General features: G+C 42.0%; 2 protein-coding genes across 6 annotated transcripts in view; one reads left to right on the top strand and one right to left on the bottom strand.

The window, feature by feature from the left end:
• Window positions 1–937: 937 nt before the first annotated feature.
• LOC102293259 (5-hydroxytryptamine receptor 3A) lies at window positions 938–12085 on the top strand. Its single transcript, XM_005920947.3, has 9 exons — window positions 938–1309; window positions 1885–2045; window positions 2150–2194; window positions 2560–2666; window positions 4306–4475; window positions 4954–5114; window positions 5607–5817; window positions 6338–6547; window positions 10651–12085. The coding sequence occupies exons 1-9, from the start codon at window positions 1255–1257 to the stop codon at window positions 10953–10955; spliced, it is 1425 nt and encodes a 474-aa protein (XP_005921009.1). The 5' UTR covers window positions 938–1254; the 3' UTR covers window positions 10956–12085.
• Window positions 12086–12239: 154 nt separating this feature from the next.
• rubcn (rubicon autophagy regulator) overlaps window positions 12240–25044 on the bottom strand; it is a 25084-nt gene continuing 12279 nt past the window's right edge. For 2 of the 5 annotated variants that reach the window (XM_005920948.3, XM_005920950.3), the window contains 12 exons: window positions 24502–24609; window positions 23131–23205; window positions 20463–20523; window positions 19938–19940; window positions 19355–19487; window positions 19133–19278; window positions 18755–18819; window positions 18431–18669; window positions 18068–18129; window positions 17823–17976; window positions 17594–17687; window positions 12240–14757 (listed from right to left, as the gene is read on the bottom strand). In XM_005920948.3, the coding sequence (XP_005921010.1) occupies window positions 14621–14757; window positions 17594–17687; window positions 17823–17976; window positions 18068–18129; window positions 18431–18669; window positions 18755–18819; window positions 19133–19278; window positions 19355–19487; window positions 19938–19940; window positions 20463–20523; window positions 23131–23205; window positions 24502–24609 (1277 nt within the window). In that variant the 3' untranslated portion in view covers window positions 12240–14620. The remainder of the gene's footprint in view (window positions 14758–17593; window positions 17688–17822; window positions 17977–18067; window positions 18130–18430; window positions 18670–18754; window positions 18820–19132; window positions 19279–19354; window positions 19488–19937; window positions 19941–20462; window positions 20524–23130; window positions 23206–24501; window positions 24610–25044) is intronic. The other 3 variants (XM_005920949.3, XM_005920951.3, XM_005920952.3) reach the window with 3 other exon arrangements.

Here is a 25044-nt window from a genome sequence, read left to right as displayed (position 1 = left end):
TACACCCTGATGGTCTTTTGGATTCCGTGTATCGTGCCCACCCCCAAGATCCTATATGTATGTGTAATGAGAGTGTGAGTAATGTGAATGTCTATGGTGACCAAATGGTGATATTACCACTGTGTGGCTGTAAGGGCAGCCATCACATCAGCACATTTACTTTTCTTTAAGCAGGCGTGGTGGGGTCCTCCTAAGTAAGTTTGAACTTTTTACCAAATTATTTCATCAAAGCTTCTCCATCACTGAGATCATAACAGGGATTGTTTGGATCTTCACACTCATCTCCACGAAACCTGACAAAATGAGTCTCACTTTGCTCATATAATGCCAGGAGTGTCTCCATATTCCACAGAAGTCTATGCAAACATGTATCAGTATTCCATATTTATATATATTATTGATACTATAACAAAAGCTGTCACCAACACAATTGTCCTAAGGACTTTTTAACAGGATTTCCAACATAGAGGCAGGAATCGAGAGAGTTCAAAGACTCTGGAAAGAAAACTAGTGATAGAGAGAGAGTGTGTGTTTAAAGACTCCATAACAAATGCTAAGAGATGAGTGAATGATTTAGTCAAGTCAGGAACTGTGGTCTCAAAGAAGACAATCACTAGAACCCTGCACAGGAATGGACTGCAAGATTGCAAACCAAGAAAAACTCAACTTCTGCAAAAGAGACACCTTCACAGCAGACTGAAGTATACTAAGGACAACCTGAAGAAAGATTATGCACACTAGAAGTGCGTCCTTTAGTCAGACGAGACAAAACTAGAGCTCTCTGGCAATGGAGAGGCTGCTTGCTGCCCATTTATCTCCATCAAACCAGCTCAAATTGGTCTGTAAAAACTATTTGCCAGTTAAAATCTTCACTGATCTCCTAATATCACACCACAAATTATAATTGCGTAACTATGTCACATTATTGGAAACTGAAAGCAGCAGAGCCTGTTGCCAAAAAAAGCTGTCACAACAGTCATCATGTGATTGACTCGTACGGAACAAATCCAAGTGAAGATGATAAGTGATAAAAACCTGCTTTGAATCCAAACACTTGCAACAATGTGTGGATGGACGCGTGCATCAGGTACATGTGTCACACTGCAAAGTCAATATTAGTTTCTGAAGGTGGTTACTGGTTTCACCTGCGCATCCTCACAGCTTTATCTGTATGTGACGGCACCCAAGCTGTTGTAATTTAGAGTATCAGCCACTTGTCATGTTAATAAGGGCTAAATAAAGCTGAGACAGAAAATGGCCGGTGTGAAAGCTGCTGAGCTGATCGTCATCTGTTTCATGTTGCTACAAGGTAAGGCAAGAAAACATTTTATCAACACATTTCACAACAAAGAAAGCGACAGCAATGTGTTGATTTACTTCCTGCACAGTCGTAACACCTTACACATATTTACTAATGTATGAAGGATTTATTAAAATTTAGCATTAAAACTTCCTGTAAGAAAAACAAACCTAACTTAGAGACTAAAGTTAAAGTATTGCCTTCATTTCTTTATACGTGATATACATGCAGATTAATACATAACAGAGAAGCTAAATGGTTAAATGTTTAAAAACTTTCCCATCACTATTATTTTTGTCATTAATTTTCAAACGAAGGAGGTCATTCAGTTACATCTATCTCAATAAAGGGCAGCACTGGATCTGCTTTTATTTTTTAGTGTTTTCAGTACAATTACATTTTCATTACAAACAAAAGAAACGAGTAAACACACTCGGCTCTCACGTGTTTACCCGCTGTAATAAAATAAGCATCTGCTACACCAAATAAAAAATACAAATGGAAGAACTGAGCCTGCGTGTTTTCATGTTCAAGCATTTAACATAGTTGTACGTTTAATTTGCTTTTTCTCTTCTTGATCTCAGGCTTTGTGGCGGCTTTGAACTGCACCAGCCCAACTCCTGCTGCCCTGTTTGATGAACTCACAAATCATTTGTTCCCTAACAAACTGCTGCGTCCTGTCGAAAACTTTGCAAAGCCAATAAACATATCCATCAGCATAACAGTGGCAGGAATTTTAGGAGTGGTGAGTCTACACAGCTTATACACAAAATATTAACATCATGTCATCTATGTGGAACTAATAATCCTTATGACTCTAATATACTTTCTAATGTTACTCATCTTTAGAATGAAAAATCCCAAACACTGTCTTCAGTCATATGGCAGGTCCTGGTATGTTTTGAACAGCTCTCAGAACTAAAACAATAATGTCACATTTCTTATATGATTATACTGACATTTTGTAAATTATTTCTGTTGCAACTATTTGTATTTTCAGCACAATGAACCAATCCAGAGCGATCATAAGAATGAATCAAAATGTTTGGCCACTGAATTAATACATAAAGAATACATTACTTGTTATTTTAGATTTCCTTAAGTCTGTAACAGTAATTTCAAATATTTATTATCACTTGGGAACTTTTTCTTACAGTCTAACATGACTTAATGCCAGATGTTGTGTTTCCCTGTTTCAGCAGTTAACATGATAGCTGTAGTGCTGTGGAACAGTTTTGCTGTTGTTCTGTTTAATGTAGGAGTGGGATATCGAAGGACTGAACTGGGATGAGAAGGAATGTGCAGCTAAAAGAGTTTCGGTTCCTCGGGACAACCTTTGGGTCCCAGACATTCACTTAAAACAGCTGTAAGTTTAATGAATTTTCTAAATCAAGTCGAAGAAAACTAACTTTTAATTAAAACACTAAAAAGGTCAGAAATGACAAAGCAGTCATGAGAGACATCGCCGTCCACAACTGAGCTGGAAGACCAACACTTGCTCTGTAAACAGAAAGTGGAAGAGCAGGTTTTCTTTGCTAAGGAAGCTTACGTCCTTCCACATGTGGTATAATGATGAATATTTTCTATCACTTACTTCTGATGAGTGCAGTGTACTTTGCTGTGGTCTGCTGGGAGAGCAGGAGATAAATAAACTAATCAGGAACCCCGACCACCTTCTGCACCACCTACTGGACAGGCTGCGACATTTATTTTCAGTGTTGTTCAATTCAAATTTTATTTATACAGCGCCAAATCACGCTTTATATTGTAAGGTAGACCCTACAATAATACATACAGAGAAAAACCCAACAATCATATGACCCCCTATGAGCAAGCACTTTGGCAACAGTGGGAAGGAAAAACTCCCTTTTAACAGGAAGAAACCTCCAGCAGAACCAGGCTCAGGGAGGGGCGGGGCCATCTGCTGTGACCTGTTGGGGTGAGAGAAGGAAGACAGGATAAAGACATGCTGTGGAAGAGAGACAGATGTTAATAACAGATATGATTCAATGCAGAGAGGTCTATTAATACATAGTGAGTGAGAAAGGTGACTGAAAAGGAAAAACTCAATGCATCATGGGAATCCACCTGCAGCCTATGTCTATTGCAGCATAACTAAGGGAGGATTCAGGGTCACCTGGTCCAGCCCTAACTATATGCTTTAGCAAAAAGGAAAGTTTGAAGCCTAATCTTAAAAGTAGAGATAGTGTCTGTCTCCTGAATCCAAACTGGAAGCTGGTTCTACAGAAGAGGGGCCTGAAAACTGAAGCGAAGTGCTCTAATAGGGTGATATGGTACTACAAGATCATTAAGATAAGATGGGGCCTGATTATTTAAGACCTTGTATGTGAGGAGCAGGATTTTGAATTCAATTCTGGATTTAACAGGAAGCCAATGAAGGGGGGGGCAGCACGGTGGCACGGTGGTTAGCACTGTTGCCTCACAGCAAGAAGGGCCTGAGTTCAATTCCACCATCAGGTCTTTCTGTGTGGAGCTTGCATGTTCTCCCCGTGTTTGCGTGGGTTCTCTCCGGGTACTCCGGCTTCCTCCCACCGTCCAAAGACATGCAGCTTGTGGGGATAGGTTAATTGGATAATCCAAATTGCCACTAGGTGTGAATGTGAGTGTGAATGGTTGTCTGTCCCTGTGTGTTAGCCCTGTGACAGACTGGCGACCTGTCCAGGGTGTACCCTGCCTCTCGCCCTATGACAGCTGGGATAGGCTCCAGCGCCCCCCGCGACCCTGAAAAGGATAAGCGGAAGCGAATGGATGGATGTATGGCCAATGAAGGGAAGTCAAAACAGGAGAAATCTGCTCTCTCTTTCTAGTCCCTGTCAGGACTCTTGCTGCAGCGTTTTGGATTAGCTGAAGACTTTTCATTTAGTTTTTAGGACATCCTGATAATAATGAATTATTGTTCTCTTACACTCATCACCTGATTTGAATATATTGTTTTTCATATATATTTTTTCAGTGTTTTATTATTGTATTCTGTTCTATTCCAGCCTGGACGAAGCCAGCTCTACCAAAACTCCCTATGTCTACTTATATAATACAGGTCATGTATATGATGATAAGCCCATCACAGTGGTCACTTCTTGCCAATTGGGAATCTACACCTTTCCCTTTGATATCCAAAACTGCTCGTTGACCTTCGGATCATATTTACACTTTGGTAAGGCTGCCTGAAAATGTAAAAAAAAAATAATCTCAAAGAGTCTTAAAAATTATTTTTTAAACTCTAAAACATCCCTATAGAGCACAGGTGTCAAACTCTGGCCCGCGGGCCAAATTTGGCCCGCAGCCTAATTACATTTGGCCCGCGAAGCCATACCAAATTACTATTAGAGCTGGCCTACTGGTATTATACAGCTAATATATATATTGTTTAGTATGAAAGCTTTGCTTGTTCTATATTCAGTTTTTCAGCAAAACTTGTTTGAGTCCATAAGAAAAGATTCATTCTTATATCTGGAGGAATAAATATATTTCAATAAATATTAACGTTAGCCCACGACTTTGTTCCAGTTTTGAATTTTGGCCTGCTGTGTATTTGAGTTTGACACCCCTGCTATAGAGCATCCATATTCTGATTTTAACACAAAACTATGTGCTAATATGCAAATAAGCAAAAGTCTTGAATGTCACTCTAGCTACGGATATTCAGATGATTCAAGGCGCCACAGCTGAAAAGGTCCTGAAAGAGTCCCAAGATGTGATTGTAACCAATGGGGAGTGGGAGCTGACAGATATAAATATTGCCGATTCCAGCCTGCATTTAGACAGTGGAAGCTACTCTGAGATCACATACTATGTAAGCGTGTTTTTACTGACTTTTTCATCCTTCTGATAATTTATTTTGTACTGTTATAGCTGATCACACTTTATTGTTTAATAGTTCCTAATTATGGGAAGCCTTTATAAACCAGTCGCTATCATATTGAACATGTTTGTTGTGAGAATGAAAGTAAAGTAAAATCAGGTGCAGATGATGCATGAGTGAAACATAAAGAAACTGAACTGTGCTGTGGTGGCACAGGACAGCAGGGATTACATCCAGCATTTTGGAAGTTGTTTCCGTTTTAAAAGCTTCATTTCTAATATTTGATGTAATGAGACATCTCATTTATTGACCAAAATTCTGAAGCAGTTGGTAAAAACTAAGTACATCCCATGATTCAGTGACTTTAGCAGCAACAACTTGATGTAATCATTTTCTGTCAGTCACATCTGTAGAGGAAAAAGATTGATTGATGCATACAATCGAACAAAAATCTTACAGGTTTAATACTTGCCTCTTCCCAAGATCGTGCTCAGACGGAGACCAATCGCCTATGTGGTCAACCTCCTGGTCCCCAGCTGTTTCCTAATCACAGTGGACCTCTTCAGTTTTGTGCTGCCCCCACAGAGCGTGGACAGATCCTCCTTCAAGATGACACTCATCCTGGGCTACACCGTCTTCCTGCTCATAATGAATGACCTGCTGCCTGTTACCGGGGAGAAAACACCGCTCATCAGTGAGTGTACATAAATGTAGAATCGGCTGCATAGTTCTTCTTTTGAAGAAATACACTGTGCTGTATTTATACACTTAAGGAGGTTAGAGACAGTGTTTCTGAAAGACAATACAGTGTCCTTTGGATTATGAAGGGTTGAATTCAAACATCTGTGGAACAGACGTCTCGAAATCAAATTTTCACCAAAACCGTCAGTTCCTAAAAAAACAAGTTTTCTAAACTGTGAAACTCTTCACCGAAGTACATTTTGCAAAACTGGATGATCCCGATCAGTGTCAACTTGCCAAAAGGCTCCACCTACTAAAGACACATTTATTCTTGGGGTGTGTTGTTTTTTTTTTTTAGCTCTAGTTGTCATGTCAAAGACACACAGCAAGATAAGGCATCTATGGCTGTAATCCAGACATTTCTTAAACACGATGGTAACTAAGACTGAGAAAGAGAATATGAGCTCACATGTGAAAATGATTTAATGAAAACTGTTCTGAGTTCTTCCTGTCTTTGGTGCTGTTTCCTGCAGATGTTTTCTTCTCCATCAGTCTGGCGCTGATGGTTGCCAGCCTGTTGGAGACGCTGTTCATCACAAACATTCAGTACAAGCCCAGAGAGTACAGCGCAGTGCCTCACTGGCTCAGTGTCCTCGTGTTACGTTATCTAGCTGTTCTTGTTTGTATCCCTCCAAAGCAAAAGAGCAATCGAGTCACAGTCTCCCTCAATCCATCTCACAGAGGTACGTTATTATTTTTATAGTCCCGTTATTAATAGAAGATTTTGTTACGAGCCCAAGCTGAAGAAACAGCTGTGGCCTGTATTGACTATAGTGGACTATGTGTTAGGTTAAACAACATAATGCTGGCATTATGGCTGAGGATTGTGTGTTCCAGCTATAGGGAGATCACATTTCTTTTTTTCTTTTTTTTTGCCTGTCCCGTTTGGCTCTTTTGCCATCAGAATTATTGTCTAAAGGCAAAGAAAGATGCCCAACGGATTTACTTTACCAAATTGACCATCCCAGCCTTGCCATAATGGTCCATTTGATTCACCTTTTATTGTTTATTTTATTTTCACTTAGCTGAATACGGGACAGACTTGACTGGGAGGAAAGAAGGGGAGAAAGAAAGAGGGAAAGAGAAACAGCTGAGAAGAGGGACGGGGGAGAAGGGCAAAAGAACAAAAACCAACAGAATGAGCAGAGAAAAAAATGCATACTATCAATCACCTGGATCACCTGCTGAGAAAGAAAAAAGAAAACAAGCAGAAGAGAACAAGAGTAATAGAATAAACAACATCACAATGATATATGGGAATATGACAGTAAATACTAAATATTAAACATTATTGTGCAGCACATAAGATCAACAGCAACACAGTGTGCTTTGAGGTAGGAGCCAAAAAGGGTGTAGTTTGTGGGTGTGATCACCCGTGTGTACACCTGTGAGCATGGACGCGCTTGTTTTTAAAAGGTTCCTTCATGTAATGATCTGCTAGAGGGTGTGGGGGGGCCACAGCCCCGTCCTCCAGGGCATGAAGCAGGTATGGAGGAGATCAAAACTCCAGACATCCAGAGGCCCCCAGAACACAAGAGACCAAGGAAGACCAACAGAGGGGCAGCCGCGCCACTGTCCCAGAAAGAGCTGAGGAGAGTCCCAGATGAGGGCTCACTCAGCAGCCGCGGAGCAGAAGCCAGGGGGAGTTGCAGTGACGCGCCCGTGAGCTCCGCCGGCAGCCAGCCGTGCCTGAGTGACCGAGCCCCAGGCCGAGAGGCCGGGGGCACCCCACCTCCGAAGTGGCCCGAGCAAGCCCCAGGCTCCAGGCCCCGATAAGCGGCCGCCAAGGAGTGAGCCGGTGTGTACCTGGACGCCCATCCCCGGACACAAAGAACCACCAACGCACCGATGTCTGAGGGAGTCCGCCACTGGCAGGGGAAGTGGTGGTAGGGGGAGATAGGCCTCCAAACCTTGGAGGGCCTGAGATGTCCCCAGAGAGGTGGCGCTCTGACACCCAACCTGACATATAGACACAGACATACAGGCACACACAGACACAAACATCCATTCCCACCCTCATGCTCTCATGTGCACTTACTCCACACTCAACCAACATGGAGACTAGACATAAAGAGACGCTGTACACACAATCACACTCCCCAAGCGTACTCTACAAACCGGGTCTAGGTACCCTTGCCCCTGGAGGGGGGAACTTGCACCCAGACCCAGGTGGTGTTACCCTTTTCCCTGCGGTGGGGGAGGCAGACCGACCCCGACTCCGCAGCAGCAGGGAGGCCCCACACTCCCAGACCGCAGTCGGACGGCCAACTCCTCCTACTAGCCCCCCCGCTCCAGCAGGCCGCAGAGAACGGGGGTGAGAGAAGACTCCAAACCTCCCTCCACCCGCTCATTGTAGTGTTGATGCATGTGTGATCTAAGGTGCATTTAAAACCCAGGAGGGCATGGAGCTACCTGCCAGAGAGCAGCAGGTAAGCGCATGGTCCCTCCTGCTAGCCCTCAATGTCTAAGTGTATTTAAAATTGAGAGGTGGGCAACGAGCCAGGGGTGAGGTGTACACCCTGATGGTAATTTGGACTCCGTGATTGTGCCCACCCCCAAGATCCTATATGTATGTGTAATGAGAGTGTGAGTAATGTGAATGTCTAAGTTGTGGGATAAAATTGAGGCAGAGGCAGCCAGAAGGGGACAGAAGGGGGGGGTAGCCTCCTCTGCACCCTGGTGACATACCCCTACTCCAAGGCCCTGCATGTGTGGGTGGTTGTGATGGAGCGGGAAGAGGGAGGCAGCTGGAGATGGGGAGGGAAGGGAGGGCGGGGCAAGTGACCCCTCCCTGGGGCCAGCCGCTGACCCCAGTAGGCAGCCAGTCTACATGTGTTTTGTGGACTTGGAGAAGGCATTCACCCATGTCCCTGGTGAGATGTTCCTCAGAAGTATGGGGTGTCTAGCCCCGTTGATACAGGCCATTCAATCCTTACACAAATGTTGCAGGAGCTTGGTCCGCATAGCCAGCAATAAGTCAAACATGTTTCTGGTGCGTTGGACGCCAACAGTGCTGCCCTTTGTCACTGAATTTGTTCATAATCTTTATGGATATAATATTTAGGCGTAGCCAAGTGGCAGAAGGCTTCCACTTGGGTGGCCTCAGAATTTCATCTCTGCCTTTTGCAGATGATGTGGTTCTGTTGGCTTCATAAGGTGACTGCCTCCAGCTGGCACTGGAGTGGTTTGCAGCTGAGTGTGAAGAGGCAGGATTCAGAATCAGCACTTCCAAATCTGAGGCCATGGTCCTCAGCCAGAAAAAGGAGTGCCCACTGAGGGTCAGGGATGAGTTCCTGCACCAAATAAAGGAGTTTAAGTACACTCTAAAATGAAAGCATAGTACAAATAAGCAATTGGAGTTTTAAAAAACAGGATGGAATCAATTTCTTTTATGCAACGCGATGATGGCTGCATGTGTTTCTTTGCAGTCACCAATGATTTCAAAAATGACCCTCCTTTTAACAAATCCAGTCCGCTATTTTAACTCAATAAATGAGTAATAATAATGATCTCCAGCCTTGTGCTCATCAACATTCTCATCTGAGTTAACAAGAAGATTATGGAAATGATGTCAGCAGATCCTTTTAGGGCAGCGATGAAATGCAGTGGAAATGCGAGTTTTTGGAATGACGTTTATTTTCATGTCAAAAAGGACTTTGCAATTCATCTGATCATGCTTCATAACCTTCTGAAGTATTCACAAATTGCTATCATAAAAACTGAAGCAGCAAACTTTGTAAAAAACATTATTTGTGTCATTTTCAAAACTTTTGGCCACGACTGTATCTCGTGGTCTTGTTCACGAGTGAGAGGAGAGGGAAGCTGGAGATCTACAGACAGATTGGTGCTGCGACTGTAGTGATGCGGAGGCTGTACATCATGTTGAAGAAAGAGCTGAGCGTAAAAGCGAAGCTTTCAGTTTATCCATCGGTGTACGTTCCCACCGAAAGAGCAAGATACAAGTGGCAGAAATAAGCTTTCTCCAAAGGGTGGCTGGCGTCTCCCTTAGAGATAGGGTGAGGAGTTCGGCCATCCGGGAGGGGCTCAGTGTAGAAACACTTCTCTTCCTCTTTGAAAGGAGCCAGTTGAGGTGGTTTGGGCATCTGACAAGGATGCCTCCTGGGTGAGGTGTTCCGGGCATCCAGGACACGCTGGAGAGATTATATCTGTCAGCTGGCCTGGGAACGCTTTGCTGTTTCTCTGGACAACCTGGAGGAGGGGGCCGGGCAGAAGGAGGTCTGGGCTTCTCCGCTTAGGCTGCTGCCACCGTGACCCGGCCCCGGATAAGTTGAAAACCATGGATGGAGGGATGCAAGAAGAATAAACGAGTTGAAAGTTTCTCCTTCACTGAATTATATTAACTTGTACCAGAGAGCCAAACCACTGTGTGTGTGTCCTGGGAGCCAGTGAAGTGACATAAACGCTTGGGTAATGGTTATATTTGCCTATATGCAAGAACTCTGATGATGGTGTAGTCCTACAAACAGAGCGTTACAACAGTCTGACCCGTTCGATATGAACGCATGAATCATTTTCTCGCAGTCAGTTCGAGGTACCAATTTTTTTAAAACTTGTAAACAATTTGATCCTGATGAATCTGGACACGTAAACTTTAGGTCACAACTCTCCACAGTCATGCCACGTATCTCTCAGCTGAAAAGTACGTTATGCTTATCCTTATTTAAGCCGGTAGTAATATAGTCAAGTCGATTTTAATCACCATCTACGACTTAAGAAAAAGTAACCACCTTTTGTGGTCTCAGGGTGTTTTGTTTGTGTTTCACAGCACCATCAGCGAACACCAGCGCCACAAACCTCTCCGACCATCAGAGCATCTCAGATGTTACACTTTCAGCTTCTCTGGACTCTCCGGAGCCAGTTCTGGAACAACTGAGGATGTTAGGCAGAGAGCTCACAGCCATCCGAGTTCAGGTGGACAAATACTGTCAAGGGACCAAAGCCACGCAGGAGTGGGAAATGATCGGGACAGTGATCGATCGTCTGCTGTTTGGCTTGTACATCATCTTCATTTTTGTGAGCTTTATCACAATAATAAGCATCTGGATATGGAATAATTCATTTGCTACATGATTAGATCAAAAACTGCATCACATGGATTAGTGCCATGGCAATCTTCACTTCACGCATGCACTTGACCCCGTGCTGACTCCTTATTTGTTTGCATATTTGTCACATGTACATGTTTCAGATCAAACGAATTGATGACCTGAAACATTTTAGTGTGACAAATACACAAACCAAGAGCAAAGAGGGCATGAGTTAGATTTGCTGAGATCAGGAATTGCAGCATCATTAAGTATAATGAAAATAGCCCTGCTTCTGTTATCTGCATTTCATTCCTGTAATCAAAATAGCATCAGTTAATGAGCATTTGTAAGGTAGCTTGCCTTGGCAAACTCTGCATTTTAGTCACAAACATGACTGTGGTTTACTGTATCCTAACACTATTTACTGGAGCTTTTTTTTTCTCCCCCAAACATATCAGTAGCCAGAGAAAAATAATGAAAGAGGGACACATTCATAAACTCACAGGCCTGGGCTTACATCCAGTAACCACCATTTTCCTTGCAGACCAGAACCTTGAACACATTTAGACTCTAATGCCATTAATAGAAGTTGTACTTGTCTTTAAGATTCATTAGCAATTAAAAACTATTACAACTATTATTGTATTGTTTTTCAATTTCATGGGTTGTGGTTTACCTGCATAATCATAAACAGCGATTTGTGACAACGAAAATAAATACATGAGACATCAGCTTCTGTGACAATGAAATGTAAGCGATGGTCTCAGCTCTGCTACTTGAACAGCTTGGCATCGAAACTGAGTAACCAAAAATGAAATTTTATGACAATTAAAGCCGCTTCAGTTTGAGGTTATACCGCCACCTCGAGCACTCCACATGTTGGGTTGGGCCAAGCCTGATTACTACCTGTATGGGAGACCACTGGGTAATGTAAGCTTGGGCAGCTCTAGTTCAAGGTTTAGAGCAGGCTGTCCACCGATCAGGTTTGATTTGCAAACCACTTCAGTATTGAACCCCAAATTTGCTCCAAATGCATTCATCAGTGTGACCGGATATCACCTAAGGCAATCATTTCCAATCACCACACCAGCAGAAAATGAAGAATTTCAGTTGGGTTTTCATTTATATTGATTTTCTGATGACTTGATTCTTCATTAACAGCTTCACTTTTGCAAATTAGGATTTTTATTTTTTTTTTTAATAAATAGCTCAAAAATGAAAGTAGCCCCTCCCCCCCAAAAAACAAAACAAAACACCGATTAATTTTTACGGATTTATTCATTCTTAAAATAACTTGGCTTTATTTTATTAGTTCAGTTTCTTTTTCATGGAAGGACTCCAAAATGATCATAATCAGAGTTTTTAAACAGAAAAATCTATGAGATTTTGGAGCCACTTCCAATGAAGTTTTCCTATAGACTCTTATAGAAATCTAACCAAAATGATAATCGTTTGATTCACCGTATAAATAGGATTATGGCTTATTAAAGGTTCAGAAGTGCAACATTAAAAATTATACATTCTCTTTTATTTAAACTGCATACAAATTACATGTATGAAGGAAATGTTCAAAATGGGTTATTGTTAATGATCTCCTATCGTCGATCTGAAGTACCTTCATGGCCCACCAGGGGGCGCCAGCCTATCGTTTTGCAATCACACAAAAACAAAACAGGCAAAGAAAAACCTCCACCTCTGGGTCTTGGCAGCTGTGACTCTGATGTATTAAATACTAATTATGAACATACACAGCAGATGAACTTCCAAGACTTCCGTTTTATTTACCAAGAAAAGTTCAAGTGAAGAATGACACTTATTAACAGTCTAGCCAGTCATTTATTATTAACATGATTACAGAACCAAAGCAAATGAACACACAATATTAATCATAATAATTAACTTTTTTAATAGCATACATTTGGATCTGTAGTGCACTGTAAGGCTCCTTCGCTCGTCCATGTTAAAGGCAACAAAACCAATAGTAACAATCATCTAAATGGAGGTTTGTCAGTAGAGCTGAGCAGTCACTTTGTTCAGCGTTTCTTCTAAAAAGCATCTCAAAATTCAAAATTCAGTCTCTGGCAGTTTTAAATAAAGATATTTTATCCTTATGTGCCCAAAACCTCAACAACTCAAATCTACAGATGGGATACATACACTGGAGTTTTATCCAGTCTATCAAAGGACTTCAGGACTACAAATGTGATCAATTCAGCTCACAACAGAGCCAATAATCAGACATTTCTATTCCTCTGTGCAATACTGGGTTTGCAAAAAAGTCATCAAAATAAAACGATCAGAGTTGTAAAGATATTTTTTGGTTCAACTACTGAAATTAATCATCTGCTACGGGTGATAACAGCACGCTCATACGTGGTCAGAACCTTACGGTCAATTTAAACAGTTAAAGGAGACTCCAAGCTAGCAGTCCCATTGGAAAAATTGCTTTCGCACACAACTCCGTATTCAAACAGTGAACCGTCGTGTTTACACTTTCAAACTGCTGGAAGAAAAAACAAAATTTAGCCCAAGAAGTGATAATGGTCTCTTCTACCTTGTGGATCTTCACAATGTTGAGAAACTCAACCGGCAGGAACTTTTAAGACCGTTCAAGATCAGGGTTCATGTTCCTGACACACATCTAAAAACTCAAAGAGTGATGTCCCACCATCGGCCCCTCCAACAAAAACATGGGATCAGTGCAATTAACCAAACCTTCTCCAATATTCCAAAACCTACAACGAGCGGCCGTGTGCCAGTTGGGCTACACGCACAGCAGGTAGACGTGTGCGCAAATAAACACAAGCACCCACACTCACAACACACCTCTCCAGTAACCAAATGCACACAAAGCAGCAGCACAATTATTTAAAAACAAAAAAAAAAAAAATACTCAATGCTGATTTGAAACACCTCCTCTAATGTCCAGTGTTTTTGAATGCAGCTTTGTCCAAGAGCCACACAAATGTGTGTAAAATAGCTAAAAACGGGACAGTAAGGAGCGAGGAAGAGAGCACTCCTGGGTTATTTAACTACACCGTCTGAACTGGGAAACTGATCAGCTCTTCAAATCTAACGTTTTGCAATCCCAATTTAAAGATTTAAAAGAGAAAAATGGGGACTTTCTGACAGGTCGAGAGTCTTTGGCTGTTTTCACACATGAAACTACAACATGAGAGCATCAAACATCTGTGTAAGGCAGCACGTTTTCTCATTCACACACGGAGCGATTTTATTAATTCAGGAATGATTCAGCACAGCTGAAGCAAGAAAGGTGCCCTGTTGTAAAACTCCCTCTGGAGCAACAGAAGCACTACCATACGGAGATGCTGGCAAGAATATTCAGTTCATATTTACAAGGAAATTTAAATAAAGTCATCAGCAAAGGACAGACAAATCTAATCCAATTGCCAAATCAGGGAGCTGATTTCTAAAAATCACTACCATTCTAGCAGGACGCATTCTTAGAGTAAAGTGCATGTCTAAAAGAGATTCATAGGAAAAATCAACACCAGCCTTGGTGCTCTGAGTGATGCGGCTGCCCTGATGTAGTAAAACCTGCATGTGAGGCAATCAGCTGTTTGCAAAGGCCGTCTCGCCGGGTTACAAAGGCTGGAACAGAACGAGAGATGGTCAGCCACTACAATCATCGTCGTGTTGTGCTTCTCCTCCTCCTCCTCTTTCTCCGAGGTTCCCCTGTTGCCAGCTTTAAGGCCCGCCTCCCTCATCTTCTTGCTCCTCCATGTTTTTGCGTGCCATCCTCTCTCTCCGGTCTGCCAGCCGCTGGCAGCGAGGACAGTCTTTACCTGTGCGGAAGCAGGTGCGGTGGTAACACGCGTGGCAGTCTGAAAAAGAGCGGAGAGAAAACATTTTTTTAAAAAGAAAGCCAGTTTAACTGAGCTTGTGTGTCATCTTAACAAGAAAGCAACACCTGCGCAGTGTAAACCAGTTTAACTAGTTTCATGTTTGGACTGCACAAACAGCAGCCAATCACAATTAGAGCTGAGGGACGATGGGTGGAGCGGGGAAGGTATAAAAGCTGCAGAAGAAAAAGGCAGAAAGCCACAAGGAGCAGGTATGTCAGGCAAGTCATATCCCGGGATAAGCTCAGCACAAGGAAACTTGTCCAGACATGTCCCGTTTCATTACTCAGCCTCATTCCCATACGATGCTCTAACGGGGATCTCTTTTTTTTCTGTTGATGATGGACTCATGAAAAAACAGGCAACTCAAATTCAAAAACAATGTTTATTTTATGAGGACATAAAATAAAAACCAGCTTAAATAATAGCAATCAGAAGCAGAAGCTACTAAAAAGCATAAATTACACATTCACATCCATGTCGTCACCTCCGCACGTTAAAGTAGTTCCTTCGACAAAAGCCTAAATACTAAAATAAAAGGGTTTAAAAACACAGACAGGCGAGGCAGCGTAGCAACAACAGCAGCAGAGTCCAGATTTACTTGACTCTTCTTCAGCCGACATCACACACGAACAAAGGGAATGAAATCACCAGCTCAGGTGGAACACGTGCGAGAAAACGACTCCGACAAACACAAACACCCACCGAAACGAAGCATGCAGAGATGTAAACGTTTCAGAGCGACGCACCACTGTAGTGCAGTTGCCACCCGTTCCCAGAAAAGATCTTAAGAAGAATAAAAGCAGCAACTACTAGGAGCAGCGTCTCTTTCACAGTGACACACACCAACAACACGGAAGCAGCTCAGAGCTCAGAGAGAAAGATGGGAACGTAGAGCGCCAGCACCTCCACAACCTCAGCCGAAAGAGATCCACCGCAAAAAAAACCCGCCCAAAAACATCGACCCTCCACCAGCACCGTAACAACAGAAACACACCAGACCTCAGTGACAAAAAACAACTGTAAAGGGAAAAAGATGGCTGAAATATGAAGGTACGACTACAACATCTAATAATAATTTAACACACAGGACATATTACAACACCTAAAGGGACAGTTCAGCATGTCCTGTGCAGTTAGAGAACACCACTCTTATGTCTGCAAAGTAAAGTTAAAACTACATATTTAACACTGGATGTAAACACGTGAGGACCAACTCGTGCATCTGCAAAGTTTAGAGACGTTTATAGGCCGTTGTTTTACCTTTAACAGGCAAATATAAGAGTGGTATCAATATCATCATCATACTCTTGGCAATAAGGATTGTCCAACTTGGTTTCTGTAAGACTTTCTGGTTTTGGTAAACATTAATGCACAGCTACACAAAAGTGTTAACTGCCAAAAATGTGCGTTTGGGGTAGTAACATTTAAAATATCAAGACTGAACACTGTAAAAAACATGTACCTCAAGGGTAGACAAAATTAAATCACTGTACAATAACTGCTCGATAGTCTTATTCAAAGGATAAATAACGGTGAGGCCTTTGGTTAACTGCAACCAGAAATCCATCGCTTGTTCTGGACAAACAGGAGCTAGTTTTAATCCAGCAAATGTATGAAATTAAACTGTTTGCTGTGAGCTGATTCCAGGTTTACTCAGGTTTCCTAATCCTTTGTGATCCCAGGACACAGCCCTCCTTACTCGTGTCCTCCACCTCCCCCTGCATCATGATCTATGTCGCTTCTCTTTGTGTCTTATTATTCTCCATGCCTTCCCTCATCTTCCTGCCTCTGGTTATTTTCCTGCCTTTGCGAGTTTTATGATTTCTCCAGTTACTCCGCGTCACAATTCCTGATTCTTCTTGGCCTTCCTCCCCAGGGTTTCTTCCTCTTCCTCCATCACTTTCCCCACTTCCACTACTCTCCTCCTTCTCCTTGCTTCTCCCTCTGGAGACAACAGTTGTCAGCTGATGAGATTCTAGCCTCATAACGGGATGTTTGTCAGCCACAGATTCAGTTTTCCCCGTTCTCCCAGCTTGGGCCCCATCTTTCTTTTCGTCTGCCGTTCCCCGTGCTTCCTCTGAGGATCTTTTTTTAAACTCTTCATTTCTGTCTTCCTCTTTCACTTCTGGTTTCCGCTCATCCTCCACGTCTGTTTTTGAAGAACCTTTGACTCGACTTCCTAGCACTGATGCCTTGCCACCTCCCTTCCCCTCTTTTCCAATTTCATTTAAACTTTCCACGCTGCTGCCTATTTCTCTGTCGCTGTCCCTTTTGTCTGCTTTTAAGATGCTTTTCTTTAATCTGTCCATCTGAAAAACCTTCAAGAAGTTCATTTTTTCTTTTCTTGTATGTCTGTCCTCCTTTTCCTTGCTCTGCTCCCCCTCACTGCTCTCCACCCCACCGTGCTGACCAACGCTTCCGTTGTCATCATGCTCTATCTGTTCCTTCCTCTCCGAATCCCCCCCTCTTGTCATTACCTGCTCCTCCTCATTAAGCTTATTTCGGGAAAAAGCTTTAACCAGTTTTCCAGCAGTAAAACCTTGAAATAGTCCCCCTTTCTCATGTCTCACTTGTGCTGTGTCTCTTGATGCTTGTCGCACTTCCTCCTGCTCCTTTTGCTCTCCACTCCTCACCTCCTCATCTACTCCCATCCCTAAATCCTCCTCCCCACCCACCCCCTCTTTCATGCCCATCGCGAGGGCCTTTGCCAGGCTACGAGGCTTGGGGATCTTCCAATCTGGCCAGGTAAACTGAACGAAGAGGCGGGAGGAGGGCCTTGCACCACCCAGGCCTGCCACCAGCAGAGAGGGCTCACCTTCGCAACGCTGGCACTTGCTCAGGTGGAAAGGGAAGATGATGTCTTTGTCGTTCCCGCAGAACTCGCAAATAAAGCCTTTTGCTTGGCACAGCTGAGGATAAGATGAGGGGAAAGGAAATAAGGAAATTTTAGATTAACACGAAAAAAAACAAAAAGCATTGTATGTGTTGATGTTATTGTCCAAAAGCCCATTTTAATCTATAGAGGAACCTGACTCTCATCTTACCACACAGCCGGCTACGTGCATGGTACCAAGTTTCAGCAGCTCTTTCATTCGGGAACCCAGTTCCCCGTTGCGCACAGCAGTGAGATCGTTGAGGGAGAAGAGGTGAAAGTCCTCTGTCAGGTGACCCGGCAGGCTGTCGAACTTGTCCAACAAGCTGAGGAGAGAGACATACACAACCTCGAATGAAGTTTGTTACCAAGCTTTGTGAAATGATCGTAGACTACGAGAAAGCAGAGATCTCTTACTCTTTAGCGAGGCGACACGTCTTGAAGAGATTTTTCATGTGAAAAAGCTGCATCCTCAAAACCTGAATACCACATTAGAAAATTATGTTTACTCCACTGTGCATGAGAAAAATAAACATGACTTGTAAGGCTGTGTTACTGTATGGTGCAAAAGTCTCAAGTCAACCATCATCTCTTTATATTTTCCAGGAAAATCAGAAGTATGTGCAGTAATTCATTGAAGCACTTGCAAAAATAAATTCAAATACAGGATATAAGATAAAGACAGAGTGTGAATTATTTTCCAACACTCTTTCTTAATGATATTGCATGTTGGTGATGTTAGTCTGAACATGATAATGTCACTGCTGCCTCTGAACTCACTCGAACAGTCTCCAGAGATTTGTTTTTCTTGTACAGCTCGCTGTTGATATCGTTGAGGTTGAAAAGCGGATCTCCAGAAATCTTGGTCAGCAGGTCCCGGGCAAAGTTGCTGACATAGTATTTGCTGAAGTCCCACTTCCTCAGCACCCGGCCGGGAACCACAGCCTGAGAGTTTTCATGACAGCACTGGCAGAAGTACCGGCCGAGGTATTCACAGTAACGTAGCCGCTTAATGTAGTCTGAGGCAACAAAAACACAGGGAGGTAAGGCAAGGATGTGCACGCAGAACAATTCCTTTAGCTTTTATGTTGTTGCTGGTTATACCTGGGTCAATGCGGGTGCCACAGCCAGCACAGCGGTAGTTCTGTTTAGCCACTATTATCTTCCTCCTGAAAGACAAGAATTAGTTAAAAAAAAAATGCAAACAGTTGTGTCTCTTACTTGATTACTGCATGTCTGAAATGATTAACAAATATAAGCATCTTTAAATTTTCTGTGAAAGAGCCCACAGTCATCACCGTTATTCCTGAAAAATATAAAGTTCATTGGTGCTAACAGAACCCTAATTTAGACTCCTCTTCTCCACCTACTGTATCCACTTTAATCCCTGTAGTATGTTTTTATTTATTTTTCATACATACATTTATTTATTTTTTTAAATTTATTTTCACAACGATGAAGATGCATATGATGTGGACTCACTTGGGTGCAGGATGAATGTTGAAGATGATCTGTGGTCGCGGCGGCGCCCACTCGAGGTTACCTCTGACCCGAATCCTTAACTTGTAGATGTCTGCGTGCTCGCCGTCATCAGGAGAGATCGGCAGAGAGTCTGGGATAGGCAACAACTGGGAGACAGCATGATCAGTTGAGTACAATGTTCAGTGCCATGTTTGGAAAACTGCAAGCGGCAGGGATATGTACCTTCTGAGGGGCATCCTGTTCTGGGACCAGCCAGTCGAGCTCAGAAGCTGCAGGAAGCTGCATGCCCTCAAACTGCCTGAGTAAACCCATGGCTACTGACTCAGCTGAGTTAGACTGGAGGAAGGAGGGGGTGCTACACACAGGAAAGAAAGACATTTTTAAAAAAGGGACAGTAAAATCCACAACTTGATTCATTTTAATGATCAAATTTGGAATTCAACTGATTGATTAAACTAACTAAATGAAGTCAATGGAGTGTAGGAAACCTAAAGCATGCTTTGTTTTGTTTAAGTGACTTCAACTCTGGTCTTCAACTCCAAATAGGTCCTTGTGTATTATCATTAAGTTATTAGTATGACAATAACAGTAAGAGCAATGGTGCATGGGCACGTAGAGGAAATACTTTTGCCTATTTCACCTAGCACCTACTTGGCTCAACTTGACTTAGTTGTAATGAAAAAGTGACCTGAGTACCATCCAATGTACACGAGCTTGATACAGCAATCCAGCTGAAAGTCCAGTGACGTCATTTGCATGCGACATGAACACCACAACAATGGAGGACATCGAGGTGACGGTATACCTGCTACTCAGTGTACGGCACTTTGTCAGCCTCGGGAACCATAGTGTTTTGTGGGTAGTCATTTCCCTCGTTGCCAGGTTTCTGTGGAGACACTCATGACTCATCAAGTGACGCCACTGAGTGTCAAATTGGTGGCATGCAGTCTGTTGATGTCAAATTTTCCAATTGCTTTAGATTGTTTGGAACCCCGGCTCAGTAGGTAATAAAAAAGGTACCTGGTATCAGGTACTGCCACCTAACAGAAAACCTGAAAAACAGAGTCGAGTCGAGCTGAGCTGCCCCTAGTAAGTACTAGAGGAAAAGGGCTATTTGAAAATGCCTGTGGTTGGGCCAGTGGCTATTATAAAGGGGGTCAGGAGACCCTCTGTCCTTGCAGTGATTGGTCTGTCTAGAACGACGATGTGGTAGTGGAGCTTCCATGATTTGTCGAGCCAGAGGGCTGTTCCTCAGTGAGGTACTGAGCCAGTTTTTAAAGTAAAACTGACAAAATTATGATGTAAAGAGAAATGAGAAAAATTTACTTACAATGAATCGGAGCTGAGAAAAGATCTGCCGCTGGAGCTTACACTGTGCTTTATGTCTGCATCTAGAAGACACAGCAAAACGTTAAAGGAGATTTGGCCGAGTGAAAACAAACAGTAACAGGACTCATTTTTAAGAGAGGGCTTCCAAAGGCTTGCAAGCAACTGGCGAGTGGATGGTGTTTCTTTGGTTTGTTGCCACTATTTGCTACAGCAAAGCAGAGTTAAAAATAAATAATAATAAAAAATTAATCAAAAAGGTTGAAGATTAAAAAGTGAAAATCGAGAAAGATAAATTTGACCAAAAAAAAAAAAAAAAAAAAAAAAAAAAAAAAAAAAAAAAAAAAACCACCATCTCTTCTCTTCTAATTCAAGCTAATTTTAAATTCCCTTAAGCAGAAAACATGCAGTGAAAGCTAAACCGTCTCAATATCATCACTAAAACGTGTTCTTAAAAAAAGAAAGAAAAGAACCTAGCGAGCAAAGACAAAAGCAGCACAGGTTTGGCAGAACAGGAGACCGCCTGCATGGATTTACCAGTTTCGTTCAGGATCAACATTCCTGTTTGCTCATACGAGTGCAGGTTACAGCCAAAATTTCACGACTGCAGGCAATTAAAGTCGGTGCAGAACAGATAAGATGGATTTTAAAAATCTTTTGATTATGTGTGTTATGAATAGCTTCTACTAAGCAAACTCAAGACCTACAGATACAAAGGTCTGAACGGTTGCATTTGTTCTGATTGCTCGAGATGATTAAAAATCATCGTGTGAATGTGCAATTTTCAATTAGTGGCACAACGTAAATCATGTGTGCATAGAAGCTCTGACAATTGATCTTTTTGATCAGTCTGTGTTCAGAGGAGTTGCAATTACAGCACAGTTAGAAGGTTGTTAGATTTGTTGGGATATTGTAGTCAGTGGTGTTAGCCAATTTCTTTGCCTTCTCTTTAAACGGTGCATTTTCAGGAAAATGCTACGAGAAAATTAAAGCTGTGATGTCTAAATGAAATCCCCCTAAGAGATAACTGCTTCTTTGTTATTCCTCCTGAAGTGTACCTTATCAGGAATAATCCTAGCACCATTCTGGTTACTGAGCTATCTTCTGTAAATATGAACACGTGGTGGAAGGACGCATGTGTGACAACACCAGATGGTCATTGGACACATGTTGGAAGTAATGAATAATGACTGGGATGAATGAATGGATGGATGGATTGATGAATACGTGATAACCTCTAATGTACAACAGCCACATGATGCAACTGGTTAACTCCCTCGTCTCCTCCCGAGAGCCTCTTTAAACCCCGACAGGTACAGGCACATTCGTCTTCCTGCACCACCAAAACCCCGGAGCATTGAGCAACAAGCACTAACACAAAAAGGCAAGAGCACAGTTTCACTGAGGTGAGGAGGCAGGTGGCTCATCTCCAAACTGACAAGTTCTTGTAAAGAGATTAGATACTGGACACAAGGGGAATAAAATAACTGAGTGAGTATGAGACTGAGCCGATAGCATCACAACTGTGTTTGGTTTTTAGTTATGGAAGGAAACTACATGTTGCCACTGCTAAGAGTGGTTATTCAGCACGCTATCATTTGCAGTGCAAATTTCATAAACTCACATTTTATTCTTAATAGAACAAAACACACCAAGTGCTTAAACTGAGACATATTATACACATAAATATTAACTTGTTTTGATTTGATGGCAGCAACATCTCAAAAAAGTTTGGACACAAGAAACAAAAGGCTGAAGCCTAAGTGTTTCTTACCTATTTTGTCCACATGAACAAACACAAGATGGAGACCATCCAGCGTGTTATCAGCACTCACTTCAAACAACGGTATGAGAGTACATTATTGCCTATGAAATTAGCAGCTTGTACATCAGCCATCAGACCTGAAAGGTATATACAGGTTTTAGAGCAGCACATGCTCCTATCAGGATGACATGTTTGTCAGAGAACACCTTGAATGTTGCAGACTCCATGTTCTGAACTGGCCTGTCTGCAGTCCAGATCTTGGAGCACAATGAAACAAACGAAAAACTAAATAAAAAGTACAACAAAGACAACTGAGGACTGGAGAGCAGCTATTGTGAAATAAAGAAGGGATGCTATGCTCCAGTAAAATTTTAAATGAGCTTAAAATGTTACATAATGTCAGTTTAAACATTTGACATGTTGGCCAAGTTCTTTTGTAAATAAGACAAATCTGTACGTTCTCTTTAATATACATTTTACACAGATTCCAACTTTTTTGTAATTTGGTTGTAAATTAAACCCAGAAATGTATCATCAATTTTTAATGCCTTTGGTGCACAGCTTGCATAGCTCTCAATTAAATACTTAAAAACTATAAAAGCAGGTAAAGATAAGATATTATTGCAAAACCTTATATGCACAATAGTATAAAAATTAGTGGCGAGAGCTGGGTGAAATGGAAGTTGTTTAAAAAAAAAAAAAAAAAAAAAAGTATTACTATGAAACCAAAACACTAACTAGCACGGCAATTATGCAGGACCCACATCCAGCACAGTTAGAGCGATTAATGAAAGAAGGTTTTTCAGTTTGGAGTAGAACCACCAGCTTCCTCTCAGAGGAGCACAGCCACAGTAAACTGCCTGCAAGTAGCTGTGGAGCCACGCCCACCACTCCAGCCCGCAGATACCTGAGAAGAGGGAGGCGAGTGACAGGGAGAGGCCGTTCTGAGACATCGCCAACAGGGACTGACCCTCACAGCCATCTGAGAGACACAAACTGTCACCACATGCATACATTTTTACACTCCACAGAGTGTGTCAGTGCCACCCTGTGCTGCCGCATCCAGAGGAGCATGTATATGTGGAAGTCATGCAGGTACAAGGGTGAAAACACATGAAATGATTTTACTCCAATCTTCTCCTCTGACCTCTGGTATCAACAAGGCTTCTTAACCTGGAGAATAGCCACGCACTGGATATTTTCTCCTTTTTAGACCAGTTTCAGTAAACCCCACACATGGTTATGTGTAAAGATAACAAGTTAGCAGTTTCTCCTAAACACCTTTCTTCCCTTCTGATGCTTGGTTTGAACTTGAACACAGTATTACAACTAACCAGCTTAATATTTTAATTAATAAGTACTTTAACAGGTATATTGAATTAAATGGCTGTTGAGTTCATATACTGAGGAAACAGTAAAATATTTTAGTTCTAGGTAAGAATGTTACCAGTAACACCACACAATAAAAAACAACAACAAATAAAACTGCTGCTTCATTATTGCAAAAGCAGGAATACATCTGAATGTATTGCAACAACCAGTAAAGAGAGTCTGTAACAAGCACCAGTGCTAAAGGACTGAAGTAAAGACGAGTTGTAAATGATATCAGGTCGACAGATGAATGACTAAATATCAGCTTCACAGCATCTGTCCATGATTGTAACTTCCTGAGAACTTTTGGGTCAAAGTTTCTTTTTCCCCCCTAACAACCAACCAAACCAATTATCCTCTGCTAACATTTAGTTAAATGTTAGAGGACAGCCCTACTGTTAGCAGAAATCCCAAAGATGTTCATTTCCAAGTACAGTTAAATACATGTATATACATTCATACATAAAACACACCAAGACACGAGAAAAACCAAAACCCTTATTAGCAGAATCAAAGCAATTCATAGACTACTGTTGTTTGTAGCATGAGAAATATGACAGACCTCCTAGAATAGCTACGCCTTTCAAAATGAGTATGACTATACAAATCCTTAGCGTGTGTGATCACATGACTTTAACAGCTATATATAAATGGCAACAGCAGAAATAGCTAGTATTATGTGAACTCTGCACTCAGACATTCATATTTAGGGTCTTCGGTGAAATGTGACATGCTTGGTGAGCAGACATGCTGATGAAGAGGTTATGAATTATGACCAGAAAGTGAATTAATCGAATCAATGATGAATTATAAAATCTAGGAATAAAACTAATAATTATTCCAAAATATATATATTTGATTATTTAGCCCCCCACCCCACCCCAGTGTTCCCTCCTTCCCTCTCTACCTCGCAGTTCACACTCCTCCACCTCCTCCGCTGAGCCCGAGTCAGACAGGCCCTGGTAGGAGTCCTGAGAGCTCCTCCTGGAGCCTCCACTGTCAGTGGAGTGAAAAGCTGCACAGAAGAAAGGACACAGAAATAAACAACACGTGCAATAAAAAAAAATTTAAGAAAAATCATAAATGGTTTCTCCAGTATTTCTGTGGTCCATCTGTATGTGTAAGTAAAGTTTATTTATATAGCACCTTTCACAGACATGTGTCACAAAGTGCTTTACAAAAACACAATACAGTCATAAATACATCATAAAAACCCTGGTCTAATTAAAAGCTTTTTGAAATAAAAATGTCTTTAGCTGCTTTTTGAAGACTCCACTGAGTCCAAACACCGTAGAAATAGGGGAAGTGCACTCCACAGTCTGGGTGCAACAGCTTGGAAAGATCGGTCCCCTCGGGTTTTAAAACGAGTGTGGGAGACCACTAAAAGGTTTTGGTTTGATGACCTCAGGTTACGAGTGGAAGTATGTGTATGAATCTAATCAGCAATAGG

Source organism: Haplochromis burtoni, unplaced genomic scaffold (genome assembly GCF_018398535.1).
Source record: "Haplochromis burtoni strain Fernald_Lab_line unplaced genomic scaffold, NCSU_Asbu1 Contig_5, whole genome shotgun sequence".
NCBI lineage: Eukaryota > Metazoa > Chordata > Actinopteri > Cichliformes > Cichlidae > Haplochromis > Haplochromis burtoni.
This window is presented reverse-complemented; position numbering and strand designations above follow the sequence as displayed.

Excerpts from the sequence above, each read along its gene's own strand:
- LOC102293259 (XM_005920947.3), top strand. The coding sequence starts at position 1,255 with ATGGCCGGTGTGAAAGCTGCTGAGCTGATCGTCATCTGTTTCATGTTG. Across the intron at positions 1,310-1,884 it reads CTGTTTCATGTTGCTACAAG|GCTTTGTGGCGGCTTTGAAC; the intron begins GTAAGGCAAGAA and ends TCTTGATCTCAG. Across the intron at positions 2,195-2,559 it reads CAGTCATATGGCAGGTCCTG|GAGTGGGATATCGAAGGACT; the intron begins GTATGTTTTGAA and ends TGTTTAATGTAG.